General features: G+C 39.5%; 1 protein-coding gene across 7 annotated transcripts in view; it reads right to left on the bottom strand.

The window, feature by feature from the left end:
- Positions 1 to 20,860, bottom strand: part of SLIT2 (slit guidance ligand 2) — a 349,622-nt gene that overhangs the window by 45,802 nt on the left and 282,960 nt on the right. For all 7 annotated transcript variants that reach the window (XM_038533594.1, XM_038533592.1, XM_038533593.1 and 4 more), the window contains 5 exons: positions 19,896 to 19,964; positions 17,030 to 17,101; positions 16,468 to 16,539; positions 14,268 to 14,339; positions 10,782 to 10,945 (listed from right to left, as the gene is read on the bottom strand). In XM_038533594.1, coding sequence (XP_038389522.1) covers positions 10,782 to 10,945; positions 14,268 to 14,339; positions 16,468 to 16,539; positions 17,030 to 17,101; positions 19,896 to 19,964 — 449 coding nt within the window. The remainder of the gene's footprint in view (positions 1 to 10,781; positions 10,946 to 14,267; positions 14,340 to 16,467; positions 16,540 to 17,029; positions 17,102 to 19,895; positions 19,965 to 20,860) is intronic.

Genomic DNA, 20,860 nt, shown 5'->3' on the forward strand with positions numbered 1-20,860 from the left:
AAATGGACGACAGCTCTGGGGAATGACTTTATCAATGGAGAGGGGTGGCGGGTACTTCTAGTGACACCTCCGTCACTAGGGAGACCTTGCCAGTGTCCCCTGCATTTCCCCTTGGTAACCAGAGTAACGAATGCAGCTTTTTCTATCAAATCACAGCTGGGAGATTGCTGGGATTAATACCAAAGGGATGCTCAGAGACATTTAATTTCTCACCCCCGCCCTGACTTGTTTATTAAATAAATTTAGCTATTAAGCACCCTGGAGAAATAAGTGCTGACAGTTAGTTAAAGCAAGGAGTTGAATTAAGATAACACCCCACCATGAATAGCCCTGTGTTGGCCAACCTTATCATGCCTGAAATCAGCAACAGAAAAGGAAGTAGTGGGCACTTGGCTAGGGTAGAAGAAAGAAGAATCTCATTTGGAAAAAAGCCACAGGGGGAAACAGCTAAGAATGTGCACAAGCAAAACAGAACATCAGCAAATATGAGGACTATAAACACTCATCTGGCCACTTCCCAAGACCTTGAGGAAGATTGCCTCGTGGTCTATTTCTGTGCTTTAAACCTCTTAAGACTGTGGTTTGAATAGAGGAGTTTAGGGTTGGCAGTTGTGTTGTTTATTCTGTGGAAATGTGACATTCTTCAAAAATTACACTTGATTGTTTAGATGAGGAGCCAGAAATTGTTTCAAGAAAAACAATTAAAAACATCTTGAAGCATGTAACAGAGGATGGAGATAACAACACTGCCAGGCTGAAGGAGACTGTTTTAGCACAGAGCCAAGATTTAATACATATCCACTGAACTGTATCTAATATGTTAATCAATAAGCACTAATTTCTCCAATAAGCACTAATTTTTCCAGTTTTTTTTTCCCCCAGGGACAAATTTGGGTTCCTATATAATTAATCCTGCTCAACTATTTTCATTACCTAGAATTTCTTATGGGCAAACCAAATGAGATCATTGTCCCCTCATATATATTCACTTTAGATAAAGGAATCAAAATAACAGCCTTTCCCATGTGCGCTGGCTTTTCCCAATATATTTCTTAAAGCTGCAAACTGTTTTGGTGGCATCAGAATTGGGATTATAGTTCTAAAATACTGAGTTCTGGGGCGCCTGGGGGGCTCAGGGGTTGAGTGTCTGTCTTTGGGCTCAGGGCGTGGCCCGGGGGTCCTGGGATCGAGTCTTGCATCAGGCTCCCTGCATGGGGCCTGCTTCTCCCTCTGCCTGTGTCTCTGCCTCTCTCTGTGTGTCTTTTACAAAAAAATAAATAAATCTTAAAAATAAAATAAACAAAATAAAATAAAATAACACACTGAGTTCTAAGTTCTTCAGGTTCATAAAGTTGACTACTCCAGCTACCACTCTATCCGCTTCTCCTTTTTCAAACCTTTCTTTTAAAGTCCATTTCTCAAAGATAATTTCTTATTTCTAGTTCCTGAGTGTGAGGTAATTCAAAAGATGTTTGTGAGATACAGCAATTCCAAATAGTGTCTAATATCCCCCAAATACCTTACAAGTGATATGATTCTTATTTATTTTTACTTATTTCATTTTCTTATTTAGATTGTGATTCTCCCAAACTAAACATCCTTCCTATAGTGTGATTTTCATGCCCACCTGGTTTATCTAAATCTGCTCATTTCTATCTACTAGGCCCTCAGAATTATATCCCTTGTATCTGGCTCTCTCCTCTCATTCATCTTCCCACCAGTATATCGTTCCTCTTCTAAGTCTACCTTCCGTTTTCTTTTTTTGCCTTCAATTTGTGATTTATTTTCTGCCCAGGATACTTTCTCTGAGGTCCTTTTCTGCAAAATTCTTATTCAAGGGGATCGACATCTTTAATCCATTTCTATAACAAGGAGATGATATCAGAGCTAAAGAGTGATGCTGAAGACGGCTCTTTAGGGGAAAACCAGCACATATAGAATTTTGCACACTTAATTATTCTCAGATGAAAGAAGATGTCCAGGAAGAGGAATTGGACAAGACCCTTATTGTAACACAAGCAGTCTTGGACAGAGGATCAGAGGTCCATCAAGCTAAACTAGTAAGCCCGATTCGTTAGTACGGGTGTGGAGTTAGAGTAGTGGTGGTCGTCTCAATGGGTTGCTTTCAGTGTTAAATGAAAGGATACTGAGTTTTGAGTACAGAGTAAAGTGAGAGCAAGCACAGAAACCCCAGCCAAATTCAGACCGTCTTCCCGAGGCTTCCAAAGAAGGTAGGCAGCTGAAAGGAACATGGGTGGTTTACCTGGAAGGAGAAAGGAAATCTTCCTCCGCTTGTTTGCTCCAATTTTAACACTGACTAAGGCAAACTAGAACTTGCTATGTATTCATTCATTACAGGTTTCACTGAGCACCTTCTGTCCGTGCCAGGAGGTGCTGAAATTTGGGAAAATTGTAGGGACTATAATTATCAGAATCATGGAGGAATGGCAGGGGGCACTGAGCGATCATTATTCACTGGGTAACAACACCCAGCATTAATGATTTTATGTGTTGAAGGACTGCAACCAGGGTTGCAAATTTGGCATGCACAGCCACCAGGAACACTGCAACGTTAAGGAGGAGAGTTTTTGTTCTTACACTGCTGCTTGGCAAGGAACTGCAGCTTCCTTGCTGATACAACTTCACCAATCTTCAATCTTTCCACCTGCCCTAAGTTTAGTCTCAAGAAATTTTAAATTATTGCCAGCACATTAGCCTTTGTAAGATGTGAGCCACAGAGGACAAAAAAAAAAAATCTAGTTTCAGGAATACAGATGTTGGGGCACCTGGGGGGCTCCGTGGTTGAGCGTCTGCCTTCAGCTCAGGTCGTGACCCCAGGGTCCTGGGATCGAGTCTCATATCAGGCTCTCTGCAGGGAGCCTGCTTCCCCCTCTGCCTGTGTCTCTCCCTCTCTCCCAGTGTTTCTACTGAATAAATAAATAAAGATCTTTAAAAAAAAAGACTATACATGTTTACTATGTCCCTGAAATGAAGGAGGGCAGTCTAGGATAACTAGGGTGATTTAAGACTTGGTCTGGACTTAAGAGAGCCCTCCAGCATCAGCTGTATGGATTGGAAGTGTGTTTAGCTTAATAATTCAAAGGGAAAATGAGCCAAAAGTTTGGTTAACAATTTGTCTTTGCCAGTTACTTTAATCTTTAACAGACAAACTGCTGGACCTCAAATCCATTAAAGCTTGTAGGCAGACTTGCTTACTGGACGGAAATCACTCGCTATGCACCTGACACCAATATCGCCACCCACTGAGAATTGCATTCTCACTTTGATTTATTACTAAAAGCTCCAGACACAAATTTCTAACTATATCCCAGAGTCTGCCTTCATTGTGGCATCCCTTGGAAACCTAAGTCAAATAAGAGAATCCTCTAGCACTGCCCTTGTATAAAGTCAAAGGTACATCAAAGACAACTCAGGAAAAATGTAGGGGGTATTTGATGTTGGGCATAATTAACTAAAAGAAGGTTCTTATTTAAAACCCCAAAACTCTAAGCTTCACTTGCTATTACTTACTGCATTTCTTAAGCATTAATATCAAATGCATATTTTTAACAACATTCCATCACTAGGTCATTCATTTATCAAATATTTATTGAGGATCTACTTCATGCCAGGAAGTAAGCTAAGTCTGGGGAGTTCAAAGGTAAGTGAAACATCGAAGTTTCTGGAAAAACTTACAGTTCAGTAGTAGAGACATGCATATATCAACTACAGAATGCAGTTGCAAGAGGATGTGGGAAATGAAAATGCAGGTTTTGGAATATGTGTTTTAAGTTTCTGCAAGCCTACACAGGGGAGGAATTCACTAGGTGCATGGAAATATTAAATCTGGAGATCATTAGAAAAGCCATGGTCATGGTATTGAAATCAGTTAATTTAATAGGGGTAGGAGAAAACCTCATCTATATCAACATTAAAGAATGTAAGAAAAAGGTGTCAGCAAAGGAATGAAGAAGGAAGCAAAGAGAATGTACAAGAAGGAGCAGTCTCGTGGGACACTTGGGTGGCTCAGTGGTTGAGCATCTGCCTTTGGCCCAGGGCGTGATCCTGGGGTCCTGGGATCGAGTCCCACATCAGGCTTCCTGCAGGGACCCTGCTTCTCCCTCTGCCTGTGTCTCTGCCTCTCTGTGTCTCTCATGAATAAATAAACAAAATCTTTAAACAAAAACAAACAAACAAAAAAAGAGCAGTATTGCTCAATGTCTAAGACAAAAAACAAAGATGACTAAAAGTAAGCCACTGAAGTTGGCAAGATGGAAATCGCTGGAATTCTTGTAGTTTTACTGTAGGGTTGGAGATGGTCGACACATGATAGGGGGTTAAGGTCTTATAAATTTGAGTTGCATAAATGATTTAATAAAAACGTAAAGGCTGCATAATGCCATCTCTGGAATCACTAGGCTTGGCTATTTGGTATATATATATGGGACCTCAGGCCAATAAATGTTCTGGAGTCACAATGGAATGGAAAAGAACAATAATAATTATTTTATGGGATTTTATGATAGATTGAATATGGATGTATGATATTTAAGAACAGAATATGAATTGCTGGTTCTCATCCCCTATTAAAATTAATGTCTGTTAAAATTTCCCAGTGTTTTAAGTTTTCAAAAGTATAATGAAAAAGAGTCTTGTTAAAAAAAAAAAAAAGAAAAAAAGAAAACAGAAAAATAGTCCTTGCTTGTTTTTTAAAGATGGTGCTTTTGGCAAGTAACTATGTACAAACCTGAATGTTTTCCTTGGCCAGTGAGCAATTCATAATCCCAAAAAAGCTAAGCTTATTTCAAAATTATAATTATGTGCTGGTGGTAATAAATTTGAAAATGTAAAAAGGATCTGATCAAATTTTAAGTATTACTTCAAAATGGATCTAGTTATAATTTTTCATTGCTTCTAGTTTGGGCTATATTATTACAATTTTAAAATTTTTAAAGATTTATTTATTTATCTGAGAGAAAGAGAGAGAGAGAGAGGGGCAGAGGGAGATGGAGTGGGAAAGGAGAGAATCCCAAGTAGGCGCCCCCACTGAGCGCAGAGCCCGATGCAGGGCTCGATCCCAGGACCCCAAAATCATGACCTGAGCCAAAATCAAGAGCCAGATGCTTAACTGGGTGAGGCACCCAGGCACCTCTAGGCTGTATTATTTAACTGCCTAAATGACTAAGGACACGATCAACCAGTAATTTTGAGACACAAAACAAAGATCTCAGGATTGTCAAGAACTTCCCTAAAAGGAAGATGTTGATCTTGCTGGGGGGGGGGAGGGGAAGATAGTATTACAATGTTACTGCTGAGAGATGTGGAATTTCCCCAAGGAATTCTGGAACCTAGAGGAATCTTAACATATAAAATTAGTGGAAGACATTATTAATGTGGGGTGATGCATTGTTGGTAATCTTAAGACATGAAAAGGTTCCAGGTTTTCTGATCCTTTATCTGAGTTCCTTTTGACTCACTATCAGAATCTCCTGAAGCCCTGATGGACCTGGGGGTATCCATTACAACCCCATGATTGTTTGGTCTGGATATATGTTATTAGTATCTTATACCTATGTTTCTATTGTCAAATCTCCATATTGTTTTGAGATTATCTGTTTAAATGTATCAGTAGAAATATAAACTCTGTGAAGACCAACATCTTTCTACGTCCTGTTTATGGCACGAACTAGAGACTCAATTCCTTGGAACTGCGTCTGGTGCGTAACAGGAACTCACATGACATCCGGTGAATGAAAGAAGGGACATATCATTCATTTTCACCAGACTGTTCATTTTGGCACATGTAAGTGTTTAGTAAATGTCTGTCAAATTAAAAGTGAACAACTTAGTCGTCTATGTAGCTAAACCTTTCTGAGCCAAGAGCAATAAAGAAGTTCTCAGAAATTAACAATATTCTGCATTTCGTGGGGAGGGCAAAAATCTCTGCTTTACTACCAACTCCTTGACCATTTTAGCATCATCTGATATTTAAAAGATGAAGACTGGACATTTGGGTTATGAAGAAAAGTCATGACCATTTACCTCCCACTCAAGAGTGTTCTAACCCAGGTGTTTTTTTTTTTTTTCAGGTGTTTAATATTCTCTGATGATCTATTTCATCCAGTTTATTTATTTCTATTGTACCCCGAAACTATATTATACAATAAAGAAAGTACTCTGAAAAATGTAGGATAAAAACTGTTAACTGAATATATTACTCAAAATAATAGCCTAGCCTTTCCTAGCAGAGAAAACATTTAAATTATATTTATATATAGCTATATAAACATGTCTTCAATTAAAGGATATTCATCTTCCTGCTGTAATTTGAAATTACATATTTACAAATCTTAATATTAGGAGCATGCACTTACATGATTTCCATGAATAAAATTAAACATATTAAACTGGCATAACTATGGGAAAAGTTAAAATATTAAAAACTCAAACTATAAAATATTTAAAGAAGTGTCATTTTATTGCTTTCAAGCTCATAAGGCATGTTAGCTCAAAAACTCAGTAGATTTCTTAGAGTGAATTATTTTAATTAGTAGATTAGAGTACTTTGCCTTCTACCAACACACTTATTATGAATAACTATTTCTAGCAACGCACATGAAAGTGGTTCAAAACGTTCATTTTCCAAGTATGTTTCAATAGTAGAATGGCGCTCTTACTTACATTGATGATTTGTTTTGAGAATATTTTCATTGAAAATTATAAAGTAAACTTCAGTGGTAAACACTGGGGGTCAGTGAATCAAAAATTCTGGCTCCTTAGCAGCTGAGTGCTTCTGAACAAATTATCTAATCTCTCTAAATTATAATATTTTCATCTCCCAAATGGGGAAAGAGCGGTACTTACTTTAGGAGTGATATAAAGATTACAGTAGATAAGGATTTAAGTCAGATCCTCAGCATAATGCAAACCATTCAATATAAGCTGTTAGTCGTAGTAGTAGTAGTCGTCGTAGTAGTAGTAGTAGTAGTAGAGTAGTAGTAGTGGTAGTAGCAGCAGCGAAGATGCAGCCTGAACTGTCATAAATTGGCAACTAGCAGAATCTTAATAAGACAATGAAACTTTGCAATATTTTGACAAATAGCGAAATATGCTGGCCGAGGGCATGATAAGTTTCAATGTCCGCTATCACTCTAAAAGTACATTGAGTTATAGAAAAACCAAGTAAATCTTAAAGTCTGCTAAATGCAATTACAATCTATTTATTGAGTTCTGAATGTCTACACTTCTTGTCGCCTGCCCTACACCCTCTGCGGTCCGCTATCTAGTTTAGGGTACAGCTGGAAATACATGCAACCTGTTGACTTGAGATGAATAGCACAGTTCCAGCATTTTCCTACAATATGGCTCTGCTCCGGGAGCACCGTGCTCACACCTGACAGCCTGCCCCAACAAGTGGCTTAGTTAGATGCACTTGCACTAAATTTTTCACAGCCACTCTCCTCTGACACAGTTTCCTCCTCTGAGCTTTTGTAGCAACCACACTATCCAGCATGGTAGCCAGTGGCTGCACCTGATTCTTTCCCATTAAAGTCAAACTTAATAAAATTAAAAATTCACTTCCTCCGTTGCATCAGCTACCTCTTAGCAACCGCGCGTGGCCAGTGACTACTGTAGTTGCACAGATATGCAACAATTTTACCACTGCAGAAAGTTGTACCAGGCATCCCTGATCCAGACCCGTTTTCCCTCAAGCCTATTTCCAATCATGCCACACTAAGAACTAAACAAGATGCTGTTAAAGGGGAAAAAAGGTCAAATCAGTTAGCTATATCTTGAGTTAAGCAGTCATTTATGTACGTGCGTATGTTTGTTGCACATGTCGGGCTTCTGAGGACATTTAATAAATGATTGTGAATGATGACCCTCAGAGAATTGAATATAAGTATGTAGCTTTTCTCAAATTTATATTATCATGAAACATTTTTTAAAGTAGTATCTCCAGGGAACTCTCAACGTTGAGAAACATAGGTAAGCACTAGCATTTTTCAGAATGGAGAGCATGTATCCCTGGGCGAGGAGAAGTATAAGAAAATCACTTTATAGTTTCTCAAATTCTCCATATAATCTTTCTGAAACACATCTGCCCAATGATAATGCCTAAGAGAAAGTTTTAGTGCCAGTTTCTGTCCCCATCTCCCACTTGACAATGTCCTCCACTTTCTAAAACAACGAGATGCCTTTCCAGACACCAGGAATTGTGGGGCACTGCCCCCAAAGATATTTTGTAACCTGTGGTTACAAAAGAATAATTTGAAATGTCAGTGATCTGCAAAGCCTCTTGAAATCAGTGCACATAATCCCAGAGAGGCACTTCCAAGAAAACTGTACTTTCAATTTTTAATAAAAAACATTAACACGTTGATAAATAATTATGCCATCCCAAGCAACGGTGCATGAGTATTAACAGCAGTTCAGTTTTAAGAAAAAATTTAAAGACTCAAAGACTTTTGGTGGCAGGACATCTTAAAAATTCAAATTCTATAGATACTTTTGGAGCAAAAAATAAGACAATTTGCTGAGGTACTGGAAATAGAAACTCGAGGAGAAAAACAGAAGTTCAAGGAAAAAAAGAACAATGTGAAATCTAAAGAGGATCTTGTTTTTGTCTCTTTTAAATTAGCTCTGACATTTAAAAAAATAAATAAATTGGCTGACATTTAAATTCCATCAAATGCATTTAGAAGAAGAATAGAAGAGTTGTTTTGTTTTCGTTAAGGGTGTGGAGGGCGAGGAGCAGAGGGAGAGGGGGAGACAGAGAATCCTAAGCAGGCTCCACGCCCAGCACGGTGCCTGACCCGGGGCTCGATCTCACGACCCTGAGATCACGACCTGAGCTGAAATCAAGACTCAGACACTTAATGGACTGAGCTGCCCAGGAGCCCCTGCAAGAGTTTAGTTTCAAAATGTCAGTATTTACAATGTGCTGCAAGTGACATCATTTGCGGCCATTTATGGCTATGAAAAAACATCAGATGCCATTAAAAAAAAAAAAGGCTTCAAGGGAGTGTAGTTTTTGGAAACTCCTCCTTTGATCAGTAAAACTGCGTGTCCTATATCGTGGCTTGGTTGGTGTTCTGAAAGGTCATGACGGTAACACTGCCAGGCAACCTACACGGAGGGCTTACTCGGTGTGGGGTAATGTGTTTTGCAAACACTAATTCAACTAAGTTTTCCCCCTGCTGTACCGAGGAGCGACCCACAAATACAGCTGCATATATTTAAAAGGTACGATGTGGTGACGTGATGTCACATACGCCGTGGAAGGATCAATAAGGTCAAAGTGTCTAGCACCTCCACTTCCTCCCGCAGTTAACCTCTGCGTGCGTGTGGTGAGAAGGCTTCTCGGCAAGTGTGCAGCGTGATACTGGGGTATTAACTATACTCACCACATTGGACATTAGATCCTTGGGCCTTATTCCTTTTATTTTTTTTTTTTAAGATTTTATTTATTTATTCATGAGAGACCCAGAGAGAGAGGCAGAGACACAGGCAGAGGGAGAAGCAGGCTCCTTGTGGGGAGCCCAATGCAGGACTTGAACCCAGGACCCCAGGGTCATGCCTTGAGCCGAAGGCAGATGCTCAACCGCTGAGCCTCCCGGGCGTCCCTGGAACTTACTGTTACCACTCAACGTTTGTGCTCTTTAACCTCTATCTCCCCATTTCCTCTATCTCCCGCATCCCTCAATCCCTGCAATCTAACATTCTGTTCTGTTTCTGTGAAAATCGGCATTTTCTTTACTTTTTTTTTTTAAATTTCACACGTAGTAACTTTTTTAATCTCAACAATAACACTTTCAAGTATGTACTATCATCATCTGTGCTTACACATGAGGAAATTGAGGCATGAGCTGGTTAAGGCACTAAAGTCAGGTTATCTAACCACTGAAACGTAAAGCTAGAAATGCACACCATGACCCACTGCACAGTACGACCTCCCCAGATGTTTTTTTTTCTACCTAAAATGCCCAGGTGTGGACAATTTATCTCTTCGGCTAGGTTTGCAAGCCTTGGAAGGCAAGATCGTACTGTGCACTTCTATAAGGTCCATGATAGCTACGATTTAGTTTTATATACAAAACAAAGTTAACTGAAAAAAAAAAAAGTTCAATATTTTCTAGGTATTGTGAGTAGCGTGTCATTTCAGTTCTTGTGGAAATACAAGGTCTGTTATCATTTACATTCTATTTAGATTCTCTATATTGGACACATAGAAAAAAAAAAAGCATTTGTTACTAAGGCACTATTCAGAATCCGCAAATACATGAAACACAGGGAAAAGAAAGGGATGCAGACAAGCAAGGGACACCCCCATCAACACAGCAGGTGAGTCAGAAGGTTTGGCCTGAACGCTCGGGAGGGCTCGTTTCCCCTTACCTGGCATCAGGAAGCCACAGGGCCCTGGCAGCCCTAGGAGCAGGGCACACACGTTCAGATAAGGCAAAAGCAAAATATTTTATGTGTTAGAGGCTATGAGAGAAAGTTCCAGAAATCGTGTACTCTTCATTTTTCCGTACATTTTAAAGAAAACTTAAGAGGCATTTCCCACTGACTCCTGCAATCTATTTGAGAAGCCAGGTTCTCTACTTGGGCTCCTCAGGTGACCGCTCAGGGCTGTGCACGCATGGGTGGCGCCAGGAGGTACTGGTGAGGGGCTTTCCGCCTGTACCTTCGAAGCCTCGCAGCAGTGGTTTCCTTTTTAAATTGATACAGCGATTTCCTTAAATTTATTTACAGAAGTGAAAGTGGTTAGAAAACCGTACCTTGACATGTAAATTTTTTGGAGGGAGTCGTGAGTAATAATTTATCTGCCATTTCTCCGGGGCCGGCACAGCGAGCAATCCCGGGTTCTTTGTATTCCGACTTTACCCAGTCCGATAACCACTGCATGTTGCAATCACAGTAAAGGGGGTTGGCTCCGATTGCTCTGGAAAACAATAGCACAAACACACATACACACACACAGTATGGATGTCTTGTTATTTCCTAAAGGAACAGAACTCAAAGTGATGCTCAGTAGAAAAATCCCTATGGAGTTATTGATAACAATTTTTTTTAATTGATAACAATTTAGAAGAAAACGTACACATCGGGGATTTCCCATTTTTCCTGAATTATATGCAGCTGAGACTCAGGGGGTTGTCACTGGCCTTAAAATTTACCTGGGCTCCACAAGATGTTCTCGTATTTGCAAAGATGGGCTCATTTTGGGCGCAAGCCCACCCCCACCACGCAGGTTAATAACTTCTCCCTCATTCACTAATTATTTTTGGAGGACCCGATCACTATGCCAGGTCTCCAGGACCCAACTACAAATACCACGTTATTTTTAACCCCAAAGTACTGCTTCTGGGAAGGTGACTGGCACAAACTCAAACACGCACAAAATTTGCATTAGAAGTGCTACAGCAAAAGTATTTACAAGGTGACCTTGAACAGAGGGTAACTTTTTTGGGAGACCGGTGGTTAAAAGCCTGAGCTTTTTACACAGGTAGATTCAAGGAGATGGAAAAGGTTGGGAAGGATGTTTCAGGGTAAAGGATCGTAAGTGTGAAGGCACAGAGATCAGAAAGGGTGCAAGGGGCGACTGGGTAGCCCAGTTGGTTGAGCCTCCAACTCTTGGTTTTGGCTCCGGCGTCCTGACACCAAGGGCCGTATTAGGCTCTGCACTCACTAGGGAGTCAGCTTAAGAGTCTCTCCCCTCCTGCTCAGGCTCTTTTCCTCTCTCCCATAAATAAATAAATAAATAATAAATAAATAAATAAATAAATAAATAAATAAATCTTTTTAAAAAAGAGGGGATAGGAAATAATAATAAAGATGCATAGAGCTAGTTCACCAGAGTGGATCTGGACCTTCACTAGATGTCTGTCCCTTTATAACGTCCTTTATGTTAGAACTTTGGTTCCTACTCCCCTAAGCAATAGTAGTGATGGAAAACAAAAAAGATAGCTAATAGTCATAGCACTGAAATGCAGGGACTGTGCCTCTGAGCCATTTGTATGAACGACCTCCTTTAATCCTAAATAGCAACTCTAAGAGGTCAATAGTATTAATAAATTTGTCTTACAGATGGAGAAACTGAGGCCAGAGAAGGTAGCCTGTGGGTTTTGTAAACTTGTCAAGCCTGGCACAAGTAGCAGATGCATACAGTGGCATTTAAAAATGGATTAATTCCGATTTTTAATTAACTTGTGATTAGTAATGCTTCTAGGTCTATGGTCTAAGCAAAATTCATCGTGTTCTTTCATGAGGAAAGTCCCAAAATATACTTGTAAAACCGTAATACTTTATACTGTAGCAGCTTTAATGTCCAACTCTCATGAAGAACGGGAGTGTGGGGAACGTTATGCTCAGATTCAAGCTTCTCTTTTAAATTAAAAAGGCACAAAATGATGTTTTTTGAGTCGTTTGATGGCATCTCTACTGACATTTGCTAAGTCCTTGCTCTGCACGGGGACACGTGGAAAAAGTAAATGGAGCAGGGCTCTTTATGATCTAGAGAATCAAAAACAAATGCATAAAAGAAATATATGACAGAACCAGACACATGGCAAGGACAAGTCAAACTGTTCCTACCGTCAGTGGGGGTGCTCGCAGAAGGAGCAGTTTTGCTTAGCCCAACCAGCATCTTCCTTCAGAGGCCTTTTCTGACAAATCACCCTAATATTAGCAGAGTGACTACTTTCTTCCTGATGATGACAGGAAGACAGTACCGAGTCCTGCACCCCTGAGCTAGGCGGCTTCACCACGCTGTATCTCACACAAAGACATCCATGGACTCTGAGCAGGAGTGTCTCCCGTGTGGACTGTGAGGTAGGTGCTGGGGTTCACACCTGAAGGAGTGGAGGCTTTGCCTCCTGGGACCCTAGCGTTTGGTGAGAGAGACATTAACAGCTGGCACCAAAGAGTCTGATAGACACACGTACCAAAAACCTACAGTGATTATCAGAGCCCCATAAAGCACATTCAGATAATAGCATGACTATTGTTGCCTATCCTTTGACCATCCCTCCTTCACAATCTTCTGAATGTATCTTCTCGGGATGTAGTGGGTTTGGGAGAGGAGGACAAGCCAAGAGATACGATGGCAGGCAATTTCTGGGGGACTGGCAGGCAATGGATATTGCCTGCTATTGAACGAGACCTGCCCTGACCTAACCAAATTTTAGAGCCTAAAATCTGTCCCCAGATTTTCCTTCCGTGTTTGCCATGGTCTTAACAGCACAGCTATAAATAATGGAATTAAGGAATTTGGCCCAAAGGAGTTTTTCGGACTCCATTCATGACATATTTTATTATGTTGTTTTATTGTACTTCCCCAAAATAAGGAGATACAAACAGGCTGCTAGGAGACAGAGCACAAAGAAAAAAAAAAAAAAAAAAAAAAAACATTTTACCAGCAGTTTCCCCTACCTATTATAACGTCTTGATCTATCTCTATTTCTGCAGGGTGCCACAGCCCGTGCTGACTAATATTTGCTAAATAAATGAATCCACTTTGAGTAACTCAAGAAGGGCTTCATAAAGGACATGACACTTAGAATGTCACCTGGGTGAAATAAGTCAATTGGAGAAGGACAAACATTATATGGTCTCATTCATTTGGGGAATATAAAAAATAGTGAAAAGGAATAAAGGGGAAAGGAGAGAAAATGAGTGAGAAATATCAGAAAGGGAGACAGAACATGGAAGACTCCTAACTCTGGGAAACGAACTAGGGGTGGTGGAAGGGGAGGTGGGTGGGGGGTGGGGTGACTGGGTGACGGGCACTGAGGGGGGCACTTGATGGGATGAGCACTGGGTGTTGTTCTGTATGTTGGCACATTGAACACCACTAAAAAATAAATTTATTAAAAAAATCACTAAAAAAAAAAGAAGAATGTCACCTGGGAAATACAAGGTTTGGGCCAACTGAATTGAAAGGGAGCTGGTGTTCTAGACTCGGAGAACGTTCAGAGAAGACACAGACAGGAAGTTGGAGAGTCATGTTTGTAGGAAGACACTGAGCTACGCAAAGAGAATTCAACTCCATTAGCTAATGGAGAGTAAGGGCCAGACGGACAAATTAAGGCTATCTTGCAGAAAGCCCCGTATCGAGATTGAAAATCTTCACATTTTCTTTAAAGATGGAACCAACCACATCTCATGATGCGACAATAAAAGGTGTGACAAAGGACTGTGTGTTTCAAACTCACTTGCCAGGGAGAGTTTGACCCTAAACCCACATTCACGAACTAGGTACTCACAGGTGTGATAATGCAGAGAGATCACTGAAAGCACCTTCAGGCACAACAGAAATGTCATTTCCATGTAATGAACTAAAAACGGAAAAAAAGCAATATTAAATTTCTTACATGTCAGAGAGTTCAGAAAAATTCTCATTCATGGATGAGACTTGTGTTTACAATAAGCAGTTTACATCGGTACAGAAAATACGATCTCTTTATTAATACATAATCTTGGAATAGCTGCACATCTATTTGGGAAAACAGAAAGTTAGTTCCTACTTCACATATGCATAAAATCAATTCTAGACTGAAGAGCTAAATGTAAAAACAAAACTAAAAATGTATGAAAAGAAAATTGAGAAGAGCTCCCTTTATTCACATAGGATGGGACAGGCTTTCAAAGCACCATATAAAACTCAGAAACCATAAAGGAAGAGAGTGATACATTTTTGACGACACAAAATACATCCATAATATGAAAGATAATAACATAAAAGGAACAGAACGGAGCATATTTACAACACACATAAGAGACAAGGGTTAACTCTTTTGTAAAAAGACCTGCAAAGTTAGAATCCAGAAGTCGATGCATAAAGACATAAATATCAATAAAAAGACAAGGAACCCAACAGAAAATTGGAAATTATATGATCAGGCTCATGGAATAAGAAACAAATGATTGATTAAAAAATTTGACACAAATGCTCTAATTATTGGAACTTCAAATTAAAACAGGAAGGGAAAGTAACATTCCATCTGTCACAGTTATTAATATTATTCAGTATTCGCCAGAGTGCTTTGAAATAGGAGCTCTAAGATAGATACTCTGACGGTCACAGAACAAAAGTGAAAGGATCAACGCCGTTCACAATTTGCCAGAGAGCTTCGTAGCAGGACTCTATTAAAACACAGTCAGTGGGGCATAGATTTGTAAACTAACAAATCTTGGTTTTTGGGGGGAAACCTGACAGTTACTTTTGGTACCTCACAGTACACCTGACAGTAAGATGGACGTGCAGGATATTCACTCTGGCACCGTATGGAATAATGAAAATCTGGAATCAAATCACGTGACGGGGGGGCGCCTGGGTGGCTCAGGCGGTTAAGGTCTGACTGTTGATTTCAGCTCAGGTCGTGATCTCAGAGCTGGGAGATGGAGCTTGTGTCAGGCTCTGCGCTGGGTGTGGAGCCTGCTTATGATTCTCTCTCTCCCTCTGCCCCTCCCCGCTCAAAGACAAAACAACACCAACCAACCAAACAACCAAAACCCAACACGTGATAGTTAAAGATGAGGATGATTAAGCTACGGTTCCCTCATCCTATGGAATATTCTCTACCAGATAAATAGCTGAGAAATATTTATATATGATGGAATGGAAATAGTCTAAAGCACGTTGTTAAGTAAAAATTAACCAAGGACAGAACAAGAACAAATCCAATGTATGGTTTTATACGGTATATAGCTGTTGTGTATACATATATCAGCATCTAAAAATAAATGCATATATAAGAGGACCTGATGACAACATAAAACTGTTGTAACTGTTCATTCTGGGGGAGGAGACTGATTGGGAATCATGTTTCATTTCATATATTTAAAATTATGTGGGGATCCCTGGGTGGCGCAGCAGTTTAGTGCCTGCCTTTGGCCCAGGGCGCGATCCTGGAGACCCGGGATCGAATCCCACGTCGGGCTCCCGGTGCATGGAGCCTGCTTCTCCCTCTGCCTATGTCTCTGCCTCTCTCTCTCTCTCTCTCCCCGGTGCATGGAGCCTGCTTCTCCCTCTGCCTATGTCTCTGCCTCTCTCTCTCTCTCTCTCTGTGTGTGACTATCATAAATAAATAAAAAAAATTAAAAATAAAATAAAATAATGTTAGTAGTAAAAAATGTACTCATTGATTATATAATTTTTAAAGAAATTAAAATTTCCTATATTTCGTTCAAAATTAGTTGGATCTCTATAAAACATACATCTCACTATTACCCATTACCCAATAAATGACTATGGCACCAATGTGGTGAGGCCCAAATAAAAGCTGTTGGGTAGTGATACAGGAAGAGATAAGAATTTTCCTATTTCCAAATCTGTAGTAAATCCTAACGTATAGATATGAAAACACCCAAGAATCAAAAAAAAGCAGTTAAATCATTAAAAATCACGAGCCAAAACTCAGATCCCTGAGATACGAGACATTCTGTTGAACCTAAGATGCTTACAGTAATCGGAGAGACTTGAGTCCATCGAAGGTTCGAGGAGGAATACATCTCAAACGGTTGTAACTGAGAATTCTGAAAGCAGACACAGTGGGCTGGTTTTACTCAGATATCCCGAAGAGGCCAAACGCATTTTCAAAAGAAAGCGGTTACGAAAAAGGTTGTTTTAGCATTTTACAAATTGGGAATATTGATGCACAGCATTTGGTTAGTGCTGGTGTGGTCAGGGACACAGTCGGGCACGCCTCCCACCCCGGCTGATGCTCGTGCCCTGTTCCCTCCCCAGGTGACAGGCCGCCTGAGGGTCTCTCCCAACCCATCCACAAACGTAAATTACTCTGTTCCTTTTCTGGAACCCAACACTTTTTTTTTTTTAAATTTAAAAATTTAAATAATATTCTATAGTTGTTTATTTATCAAGGTTTTTTGTTTTTGTCTGTTTCTCCCACAAGATTTATATTTCTCGAGGGCAGACTGTCTTGTTAAGAGGGGATGTCCAAGCGCCCAGGATATGCATTTTGTCCAGTGAGTCAACAAGCACTCGGTACCACGTTTTCATACTCACAGGGTGAGGAGCTGGGTCATGTTGCTGAAGCTCTGATTAGAAAGAGTGCTTATGCGGTTGTTGCTCAGGTCTCTACAAGAGAAAAGAAACACATGGAGCATACTGTTAGCTGAGAAGGTGAGAGGTTAGTGATTCTTAGAAAGACAAAGCTCTTCTTGTTCGGTTACAATGGTGTTGTGAACATGCTGCTTTTACCCGAAAATAACAAAACACTGGATGACCCCTGGGGATAGACCGTCGTATTCATAATTATTCAAGCCCTGGCCTGTTGAAATTAGAAGTGATGATGTTTTGCTCTGGCCAGAGAAGTAAGTGTGGGCACCAGGGCGGGTTTCACATCAGAACAGAAGCTCTAGGCTGGGCTTGGGCTCCCTTCTCCTATTTCTCCCTCCGCTCGCTCCTGTCCCAGACCTGTGATGTCCCCCAGCCGGTGACTGTGTCCTGGTCCTGGGGCAGAGACATGTGGAGGCCACTCACAACAGACACATTTTATGTGTGAGAAATAAGCCTTTGTTCTTGAACGTTCCGTTGGCTGCATATCCTTCATCATCCCTGATATGTAGGCCCACGGGGACCCACAGTCCAATCTGATAACTAAAGGAACGCATTAAATGACATTTGCAGCACCATGATGAAAAAGGGCAAAGTCACTGGCACACAGTAGGTCCTCAACAAATAGCTGTTTAATGACTAAGTGGATAAGAGAGACGTGGATTTTGGTTAAAAAATCCATCGCTACATGGCTGCTTACAGCCAAGTGTAATTGTTACTATGGGCTATAATGTCTATTCGGTGAACTTGATCTTATTTTTATCACATGTAATATATATGTGACCATATATGACATATAATACAAATTTTGACTATAATTATATTGTAACGTATAATGCAATACAATAATACAGAATATATAATGACATGATATATATCATATATCTTTGGCAATTTTGCAATAGAAAAAAATTAGTGAATGTTTACATCCACATAGTCATATAGTGATAGGCATATATTCGCTGAGTTTTCTTTAACGTAAAATGCTAAATACATTTTAGGAAGGAAGATTCATGAATAAATGAAAAATTATAGGACATAATTTATGATTGTTGTATTGTGTACATTCCTTTTCTTTCTAAAGAAAAATATATAAATAAATGTAAGGTGCAGAAAAGCCAAAGATTATCCATTCCTTTATTAAAAATAACCAAAGTATCAGTAAAATGAACCTATACAACCTGCAAAATGATAGGAATGATATAGGAGCATCATAATCCATCTTCTTAGCTGCTGAAATACTATCCCTAAATTTAGAAAATAAGCATATCTATATTTGCAAAATTTATTTGCCTAGAGTAGCATAATGAATCATTGGTAAAGCCATTCTTGGATCTACAGATTCTCATTTTTCATTTCCAAACTGGTCTTAAATAACTGGATACTGTCCCACAAATGACCCAGTTCTGCTGCAGTGACCCTCTGGAAATGGCAGCAATTTAATGGTTTATTTAACAGAAGAAAATGTATGTAATCAGTTCTTGCTGCTATTAAATAAGTAACTAGAGGCAGAACAAGACATATTAGGGAATGTTCTCTGTTTCCTAATTTAATCACTTTTCATTTAAATAGTCCTACACATTCTACAAAGTTTTTCTTACATGTTTAAGGGAAATTGAAAATGATGAGCAGTGTTTTAACCAATCACAACCTTCTTAGGGTCAAGTTTACTTTGAAAAGTGTAACATTTTCTGTGACTTGCGTTTCTGGAATTCACTAATTAGGAATAAACCTCCTTATTCTAAGAATGCTAGAAATCAGCCTTCTCAGCCAGCCATATTTACTCTAAAATCAGATAGGACCTAACTAAACATAAAGTATTTCCCTTTACATTTACTCCTGTTACTGATTTTTGTTTGTTAGTTTTTTTTTTTTTTTGAGGAGATTTATCAATTACTAGCAAGGCTACTCTAAGTGTGACATTACATACTGTAACATTACATCTCTTTGAAAATATTGTGCATATATGGGACGCCCGGGTGGCTCAATGGTGAGCATCTGCTTTCATCTCAGGTGGTAATCCTGGGGTCCTGGGATCTAGTCCTGCATCGGGATCCCTACAGGGAGCCTGCTGTGTCCCTGCCTCTTGGTGTTGCTCATGAATAAATGAATAAAATCTTTAAAAAATATTGCACATATAAATAGATTGAAATATTGGTATATCTAAATATAATCTTGTACTACCACTTAAAAATCATTTACATTTATGAAAAAGATGTTATCTTACAAGGGCATCAAACCAAAGTGAAAAAAAGCCCAAGTCTAAAATTCATGCTAAGAATGTCAGCCTGTTTGTCAAGTTTATTTAAATACCGTGTAATTAAAAATGAATTTTATAAGATTAAATTTGAATACTGGAAGTCCATGACTTAACTTAGGATGTCTTATATGACAAAACCAAGCCTAATAAAATGTATTTTCAGAAAAGTTACTACCAACCACAACCATTTGCTTAAGGTCAAGAATAAAGCCATTACTTTCTTTCTTTTCTTGGCTTGTTATAAAATAGCCCATATTCATCATCATAAGTATCCAAATGTACTGTATTTCTGTAGTTCTCCGATACTTAGATTTGTTCAATATTTGTACTTTGGATCGAGGAGGCCCTTTCTCTAAGAAGCGCCATTGCCTGACTGATACTCAATGAAGATGCAGCTAGTGATCCAGAACCGTGAGGAGCAAGGAAGGAGGGAAGCATCTATCTGTAAATGATTTATATTATCTGAAAGGTCCACCAAATCTTCTGCCCCTTGCTACCCCCACTTTGGTGAAACAGAGTAAGTCAAAGATGAAAAAAATACAATACGTTACTTACATAAGCGTTAGATGTTTGTAGTTATAGAGCTCCTTGGGAACCAAGGTAAAGTGGTTCCCATCCAGATACCTAAAAACAAGGAAACAATATTATCTTTTTTTTTTTTTTTTTTAAGGAACACTGGCGTGGTGTGACACTATTTCGCTCTTAACTGAGGCAAGGAAGCACTCTGCAATTCTGGCTTTAAGATATGCTCCTAGTGGGCGTTGTCATATAAAAGAAGTAAAGGCGGGGGGAGCACAGCTGTCCAATTCAGTAGAATTATTTTGTGGGTTGCTCAGTGTACATTATAAAACCAAGGGGAGACTGGTGAGTGCAGCTCTTTGTGGCTTATGTGGTGAGGCGCATCGTGTGTCCAACCATTTGTGCATCAGGTAGAAGGTTCGTGCAATCAAGCATATTTCTATTGGCCTCCAGTCTGCTTGTATTTATGTGGGGACAGTACCATGAAATGCATTCAGTACTGCCAGAGTCTTGCTCCTGAGGGCAAGGCCTCTCTTCACTGCCGTTAACACGTAGCCATACAGTTAGTAAATAACAGTGGACGTCTTAAAGGAGGTATTTAGGAATTCCAATTAGATCTCAGGTGAAAACAATATCCTAAACATAATTTTTAAGATGACCTTAGAAGGTTTTATAGAAAATCACAACCTTTATCAAGAGCACAAATGTAGCATATATATGTAAAAGGAATAATCAGACAACCACGTATATATGGGGTTTCCTCTTCTGATTAAAGTCAGCAGAATCATCTGAATTTAGATAGACTTTGGGGTTAACTGGCAAGATGTAAAACTAAGTGAATGCTTAAAGTTCTGTCCCTAACGTCACATACAAAAAAAAATAAACTCCACGTCAACGAGGGCTGTGTTTTCTGAGAATGTAGACGATGAAGGTCAAACGTCTTTCCAGCAACGTGGGCCATCTGCTTTGGATGTGCCCACAATTGCGGCATGTTGGGCACA

The sequence above is a fragment of the Canis lupus genome, chromosome 3 (genome assembly GCF_011100685.1).
Source record: "Canis lupus familiaris isolate Mischka breed German Shepherd chromosome 3, alternate assembly UU_Cfam_GSD_1.0, whole genome shotgun sequence".
NCBI classification, from domain to species: domain Eukaryota; kingdom Metazoa; phylum Chordata; class Mammalia; order Carnivora; family Canidae; genus Canis; species Canis lupus.